Source organism: Gavialis gangeticus, unplaced genomic scaffold, assembly GCF_001723915.1.
Source record: "Gavialis gangeticus isolate Ggan-Ray unplaced genomic scaffold, GavGan_comp1, whole genome shotgun sequence".
Classification (NCBI taxonomy): domain Eukaryota; kingdom Metazoa; phylum Chordata; order Crocodylia; family Gavialidae; genus Gavialis; species Gavialis gangeticus.
In genome coordinates this window covers 22,504,422-22,512,733 of record NW_017729033.1, presented here as the reverse complement: position 1 = coordinate 22,512,733, position 8,312 = coordinate 22,504,422, and the positions used below count along the sequence as shown (strand labels likewise).

The 8,312-nt window shown below is 42.8% G+C and overlaps 1 protein-coding gene across 1 annotated transcript in view; it reads right to left on the bottom strand.

Moving 5' to 3' along the window:
- Window positions 1-8,312, bottom strand: part of DOK7 (docking protein 7) — a gene marked incomplete at its 5' end in the record, with an annotated part of 47,375 nt that overhangs the window by 11,856 nt on the left and 27,207 nt on the right. Inside the window, one exon of the mRNA XM_019525809.1 lies at window positions 1,182-1,301. Coding sequence (XP_019381354.1) covers window positions 1,182-1,301 — 120 coding nt within the window. The remainder of the gene's footprint in view (window positions 1-1,181; window positions 1,302-8,312) is intronic.

Here is an 8,312-nt window from a genome sequence, read left to right as displayed (position 1 = left end):
AACGGTCACAAGCTGGCAGAGGGTAGATTTAGGCTAGATATCGGGAGGCGCTACTTCACTGTCAGGGTGGCTAGGATCTGGAACCAACTTCCAAGGGAACACCCCTCAGAACCTGTCACGGGCAGTTTTTGGGTCACCCTTCTGAGGCACCTGATTGACCCAATGTCCTATACAGGAAGCCCAAAACCTAATTCTGGGCTTTGGATTCTCAGGGGCCAGGAGCCTAAGATTTAGACGTCACAATGCCTACCCTGTATGCACCCAAGATTTTTATTCAAGCTAGTCCTAAGCTAGTTTGTGTGCTTGCAGCAGTGAATAAATCCTGTAAAAGCACTCTTATGATGAAAACACTAAAATACATTTTACCATGGAAGTGCAAAGCACATTAGTTTCAAATGTGAAACTCTATCTTGCCTCCCACCATTCGAAATGCTCCCTCTCCCCGCAGGGACACTTCACAGCCATTTTTCTATAGTTTCAATTTCCACCTTCCTGCCCTGCTTAATGCACTCCTTCCAACTATATATTACATTTCCTCAACCACTAAAACCAAAAGGCAATAGGATTCCCTACGATCACATCTAATTTCCTCTCTGAACATTACAGTGCAGGCAGCATTTACCATGAAATAGAAAAAAAAAAGGCATTTAATCTTTACACACCAGAGAAGATGCCACGCTGTAAAATTCAGATTAAGTCTAGGGGCCTGGTCAAAAGCCCTCTAAAGTCAATTCAAGTGTTTTTTTCCCCAGTGATTACAGAGGGATTTAAAATAGGCTCAGAATTTTAAATGCTGCAAAGTTGGTGCTCCAGGGCTTGGATTCAGTAAATTGCTAATAAAACAACCCTTTGCCAGATAAAGATGGGGGTCTAGGCTTGAACTGTGAGTATTTAAACACCAGGTCTGGTTTGGATTCGTCTCTATTCAAAATATTATATTTTAATACAGATAGATAAGACACGGCAAAGGCCAGCAGCCACAGAAGTATGAATGAGCCAGAGCAGCAGGGGAAACTGGGTACATTCAACTGATAAATCTGCACTGTGACATTTCAGAATGAAAACCACTTTGCACTTTCCATGCCCTTGGTGTCTGCAAGCTGTAATTCCAATCAGAGCAATAAGTGCTAGACATAGCAAGTTCCTACTTTGCATGGTTACTCTATACTTCCTATATTAACCTGGTAGGACTGGACGCAACCCAAAAGGGCCTTTCGTCGGGGAGATGCCACGAACGATACAGTCGAACAGAAAGCTGATCTGCTCCCCTTCAGCACAAGAAAGGAAAAAAACACCAGCCCCTGCAAGAAAGCATAACATTAATGCAGACTTTCCATTTAAACAAGAGAGGTATATTTATAAGAAACATTTGTAATAGTGATCAAAAGAATGTGTAGGCCATGAGAAAAAACCCCCCCAATGAAACATGTTCTCTGGGGGGTGGGGAAGTAAAAGGAACAAATTGAAGGTCAACACACTTTGGGCTGTAAAACCAAAAGCAAATTCAATAACTATCTAATCATTTCTACCGCCTGTGTTAACCTTCTGAGACTTGTTCAATTAAACAAAGTCAAAATGCAAGCAGTGGGCAACAACAGCTGCCTGAGTCTTCTAATCTTATTTGCAAATTAAAATTCTCAGATCAAAGCTTTGTCAGATATTTGCTTCAGAACTCAGGAGATTTATTTTAGGGTAGCTCAGGACTCAGGATTCCCACTGCATAGGACGTGTCTGAAAATTGAAATAAAAGTCATTCCACATTGAAATGAACTCATAAAGTTTTGACATTTGTCGCAGAAGAGAAGTCACAAAAATGATTTTTAAAAATAGAAATATTTATTTTTGCTTTTTAAAAATTTCTTCCATGTGAAACTGGTAGCACTAAAGTGCCCAGAAACACATCAGTCTTTCTGCAGAGCTGGGAGCCAAAAAGCCATGAGGAACCTTGGTCTCCCAAGTTCTATGGCAACCTACTGGACTGAGGGAGGTGGGTCACCTGCAAGGAAACCATGCAGATGACCATCTCAGAAGATTAAAACACATTTCAATTTCATTGGATCAGTGTTTTTCAACAGGAAAAAGTTCCACCAAAAAATTTCTGACCAGCTCTTATTGATTTACATATTCAGATATGAACTGCAGAAATCAAACTCTTTGAGACTGGGCTAAATGGTCCATTTCAGATCTGAATCTTCCATTTCATATTTAGGACCTTCTATCCTAGATAAGACCCAAAATCCATCTAATCCCAGGTCCTATTCCCAACTGTAGCAAGACCAGACCGTTAGAGAAGAGTATAAGAACTACACAATAGGTATAAATGAGATAATCTGCCCTGCACATTAGATCTAATCTTGATCCCTAATACAGTAAAAGCTTTGTTATCTGACATGAGTGGGGTAAGGGAGTGCTGGTTAACTAAAACTTCTGGTTATCTGAGAGTTATACAGGCCCCAGCCCACAGCAGCAGCCCACTCTGCCCCACGCAGATCCTTTTCTCCTCCCCCGCCCCTTCCCCCGCAGACTTTCCCGCCGGGAGGAGTGTATGCACACACGCATGCTCAGCCCTGCCATGCTCTCACACATTTTTTTCTCCCTCCACCTATGCAACCATCAACTAGAAGGGCTCCCAGAAGCTCCTCTATCAGCAGCACCACTAACTAATGCAAACAACAGAAATACTTGGTGCACATGCTGGACAGACTCAGCAAAGAGTCCAGTTGCTGAAGTGAGGATTTGTATTGGGGGACATTGGAAATTCTGGTGAATAGAGTATTCCAGCTAGTAAAATGCCAGTTAGCACAGCTTTTACTGTAGTCAGAAATGGTTTAACCATGAAGTTAAGTCTCCCTTCCAGTTTTAATGCTAAAAACTGTATTAGCATTAGGGTTTCCAGTTCAGGCATTACATTCAGAATCATGAATTTCAGACCTGAATTTGCCTGTAGTTTGCGAGGATTTGTCTAGCTGTTATCTACTACAGCTCCTATATATACTGGTGATTAGTGGTCTATAAGGACCAGACCAGTTTATCTTTCTTCAAGCTCATAAATTATCATAATCAAAGTGCAATTAAAGTATATGTATTTACTACACAGTATGATCTAGTTGTGCAAGAACAAAAATTTGCTCAGTATCTGTTGAGTCGGCCACAGGACACCATGAAGGAAGAGGAAGCAGAGAGGTCTGCTCAGATGTGCGGGTTACAATCCAGCCCTGCACTTCTACCTATTTAGATTTCCACTGTCTGAGAACTATCGGTTCAAAGAAAATATGGTCTCCACACAACAAAATCATTTTGAGAAGCTTAAAAAAATATTAAAAACATCAAAAGTTTTATGATCAACCAGAGCCAACTCCTGATTCCAACGAGGTCAATAGCAAAGCTCCCATTCACTTCTCATTTCTGTTCTCCATTATTCCAGTGTTATGCATAGCCAGTGTAATTTCAATTAAATTAAATTAAAGAAGTAACTCCATATTAACATCACTATAACAAAGAGAATAATTCAGCCTACTGTTGTCAATAGAAACAAGATTTGATCCTTTCATAATTATTCTCATACAGTATAAGAAGTTAATAAACAGTGTACTCATTTCCCTCCTTACCAAACAACTAGGACCAGTCATGCGTGCCTATTATTAACAGTGTAATGTGATTCTATGAGTTGTCATCAGATCTTTACCCTTCATTCTGTTCTGATACTTTGCTTTCCATTCATTAAGAATAGCTCCAAACAAAATTAGAATGAGAATCATTAGATAAATAAATCAAACAGGCAAGCACTGAACTGCACAAGTTATAGCAGACTGGATGGCTCAGGAGACTTGCAATTACCCTATAAAACCTTTTACTTGTAGGCTGCCATTTGAATCCAGCTCAAGTAAAAAATGACTTCAGCTCACATCCCAAAAGCCTCTGCCATAATTGGCAGGCTCAGGACAAAGTGCAATGACCGAGTGGGAATGGAGACAGAACTACTGCAGGTCCCTGCAAGGTAAAGCAGAAGCATGCTAGAAGGGCAAGGTGCAGAAGCTTGTCCCACGGTGTGGATAAGCAAACTAGTACTAGGCAAACGTTGATCCTTCTAGATCATGGTCTATGCATGAGAGGTCACCCAGACCTTCGGCATGTACGCCTGGGCCAGAGCACAGAGGAGTGGAGGCTGCCCAGAATTTCCATCCCCTCTTTAGGCCAACTGAGACAGAATCCAAATGCCAGAGTCCAGACACTCAGTGCCTCAATGGCTGTAGTTACGTGCATGTCCAGGAATCAAAGCCAGGTCTCCCGCGTGACGGACACAGAGTCTACCACTGAACCACAACTACTGTGGCCATTATGTAGGCCTACTAGTACATCAGGCCTACAATTTGGACATATGCCATAACTCAGCCTTCCCAAAACCTATCCAAGAAGTATGAAAATCCTACCACTTCTTTCCCTAGAACGTTCTCCATAAAAAACGCTACCACTTCTTTCCCTCTTGTCAAAATCCTTAATCGTGTAACACTAACCTTTTTCTTTCTGGCCTTAACCCATCCAAATCTATCCAAAACACTGCTGCCAGAGATTCCTGATTTATTGCTTGTACCATGTTATCTCGTTTTGTCCCTCCCTTGGTCCCTACTTCTCTGCCACAACAAATAAAAGATATATTATATTTCATCTGCAAGGATCCATAACTATTAGCTTTTCCCTGCCTCAGAGGTTCTACCATACCATTGATCAATTCAGTCCAAAAGTCACAGCCTTCCTCAGCTGTTAGTTCTCCAGTTCCTTAAGTTCCTTTGTGTCCTCCCATATGAAACAGTCACCATATCTGCATTCACAAACTCTTTTAAAACTTACCTTTGTCACAAAGCCTACAAATCACTCCTGTCTGACCGAACTGGGTAGGAGATAAGCAGAGCCTACCATTTTCCAGACAAAATGTACATTTCTGGCTGTTTTCTTCTACCACCTCACTCGCTTCTGTTTCATCTACCTGTAGAGGGATAACTTGTCATAAACTCAGTGATCTTGCTAGGGTAGGGAATCCTTTATTTTCACTTGTTTGTACAACAGCAGGTTTAATGGATCCTGGACTAAAGCCTGCAAGTCCTATAGCAGTAATCTTATCATCATCATATACAGCTGCACCAGCTGCTACATACTGAGCTGTTGATCCTGTTTTCACTCCTGCTAAATACATGTAAAAAACAGCCTGTTATTTATTCACAATTAGAAGTCTTGCCTAACAGCGCACTAGTGACTTCGCTGAGGACAGTGCTAAGCTATACTAGCCTAGGGGATGCAGTGAAAGGGAGGAAAAAGTGTCAAAGATATGGCCTGACCTGCAAAGCCCCCGGTGCTGCCCCTGGGTCTGAATTAACCCATAGGGTGAATGCCAGACAGGCCTTGTGTGCAGGGCCCTGGATCTGCACCACACACAGCATCCTCTCCAGTGGCTGCTCCAGCTGGTCCAAAATTGCACCTGTTCAGGCCAGTCTGGGATCTGTGCTGCAAGCAGCGCCCTGCCTAGCTAGTCCAGGGCAGACACCACAGACAGCATTCATTCCAGCCTGTCTGTGATCCACACTGCACACATCACCCATGGGTAACACTTGCAATATAGGTCCCAGATTGACTACAGTAGTTGCCGCATGGATGCAGTCCTGGACCAGCAGCTCAGGTGCCATGTGCAGCATAGGTCACAGACCAGCTGCAGTAGGTGCCATTTGCAGTGCTATCTGGGTTGGGGGAGAGAGGTCTGTGGACCTGATCCAGTCTGTGGACCAGCTCCACTGCACTCCATCCAGCCCACGGGACCAGATAAGTCTGACACCCTCGCTTTAGGGAGCAGGGGGCATTCTCCCTCTGCATGCTATCCTGATTTGTGCAAGGCTGGTGCAATTCAGAGGGTAAGAATACTCCTTGCCTACTCTAACAAACCCTGCACTCATGTAAGGGCTAAAACAGCCCAAATCTAAATTAGCATCTCCACAGCCACATGACCAAAAACTTTCTAGCAGAGACAAAGCCCCAGAGACCTTAGTCATGACTCAGGTTAGAAAACTACTAATACCCTAACCTATGGTTCAGTAACATAAGGGTTTAAACACAGGTTAGAGCAGTAAAGGCAATCCAAAATCAAAACTACTTTCCTCAGGGCAACAATGATATTTTATTATTTGTCTTATTCCTGCAAGCAAGCCTGTTGCATTCACTTTGGCTGCATGTACAGACATGGAGACTCAAGCATCAGAGTCAATCTAAAGAGACTAAAACAGTCTGATCACATTATGCTGAAAAATACTAATGCCCCATTCTAAAGGGTCTTGAGTAAAGCCATCGAAAAGCAACATAAATGGGCATGCTGAAGTGTTGGTTTGTGCCCAAGAGTATGAGTATCTGAAGTCTACTATGTAGATATGATTCCCACGGTTGGGGGTGGAAGAGTGGCCTCTGTCCTACCAAGCTTACCCTGTCAGTCTTCCAGGCACTGGTTCCTTGTAAGGCAGGTAAGTACAATGCCTCCTTCCCTGCATAAACAAAGTTTGTTCTGGATTCCTTCTGAAAACTGTGCCCACAAAATGCCCTGTCTGGTGCCACAAAGGCATGCACAGGGCACCCCAACATGGATGGCTTTCATGGATAGGTGAATTTCAATCAAATTATGTAAAATTAGATACAGCAACCTAAAGCTTGACCTTCCGAGTGCTTTGTTACAACAGTTGCTAAATGAACCTTGTGACTGTTGAAATTAAAAGCAATGAACTGGGTGTATTCAGACATCCTCAGTGAAGTCACATTAATAGCAGCACACCCACACAGAGTAAACAGAAAGGCCACTCCTGCAACTGTAAAGTGAAATCTCTCCTTTATGTGCCCCATAATGAAAATATCTAAACACCTCTCATAAGAGGTGACCACAATCATTGAAACACAGGATTCAAAGGGAACTCCAGAGTCATTAAAACCAACTGCCCACATAGATGCAGGATTCACTACTCCTAAACCATCTCATCATACATATGACTCTCCAGTCTCTGCATGGAAGCCTTCAATGAGGGAGAGCCCATAGCTTCCACTGTTCCACTGCCACACTGTTCTTAGAGATAGCAAGCTATTTTTCTGAGATTTGGTCTAAATCTGATTTGACCAAGCCCATTGCCAAAATGTCCTTTCTCTTACTTTACCAATAGGAAAAAATGCAGCTATGAGTCCTGGTAAAATGTCACAGGATGAATGAATGTATATGCAGATTTCTGGAATACTGTTTCTAAACTCTGAATAGAGTACATGCATTTGCAGACCTTTTCTTTCTTTCTATAGTGTGCTATATCTCAATTGAGAAGTTCTCTGCTACTAGAAATTATACATCCCAGTCATGTGTTGGAACACAGTTCACAGCACAAGCATTTGGAAGCTAAGGAATATGTGGTATGCATCACTGTAATACCATGCAGCTGTTTACTAGATTGAAGAGCTCTCTCTCCATAGATAAGGGACGAAGTGAAAAGCAGGCTGCAGCCAATCACATAAGACTGAAACATTAAGCCAGGAGTTAGTGACAGTTGGCAGTAAAGTAATGTACAATCAGTCTCCCAAATGTTAAAATTACCAAACTTGCAAAACTGCATGTGTCTTACTGAACTGTGCCTGGGCTTTTTTTAAACCTATGTACAACCCCCCCCACTACCAACAAAAGTTGCTCCATAAACCCACCATCAAAATGCACCACACACCAGAAATAACTTACGTGAACACTCCACAATAAGCAAGACGTTCTGCCTAGCTGCATAAAATGGAAAGTTAGTAAAGTTTTTGGTAAATTTATTATTTGGGAAAGGAGCCACTTAGACAATCATGGGGACTGAAGTCCTATAGCTACAGAATTGGTACTTCTCTGCACTTGCATTGTACTTGCATTATACCCATGCAAGTTTTTCAGACTGTTCCAACAGTCTGCTTTAATCCTGACCTTGAGGGACCCCCTGTAGAGGTGACATGATACTCAGCCCACATGGCTCAGTCAGGCCTTTGTCTCCCTGCTGAAACTGCCAACTGGGACTCCCATTAGTGCCAATCCTGACGTGAACACGTGTCCACTAAAAACAGCTAGTCAGCTTGTTCCCATATTGCACCAAGCATATGTGAAAACTCCAGAGCCTGCTGTGTATGGGGCATTTGCAAAAGCTGGCAGTAGAACAATCCCTGCAAGTTGGGATCCACAGAAAACAGAAACTCTATGCACAGTCCAGGCCTCAACACTCACCTACTTACCAACCAATTTCATGAGGCCCTGTGACGGATCAAAGGGGGCAGGAGGG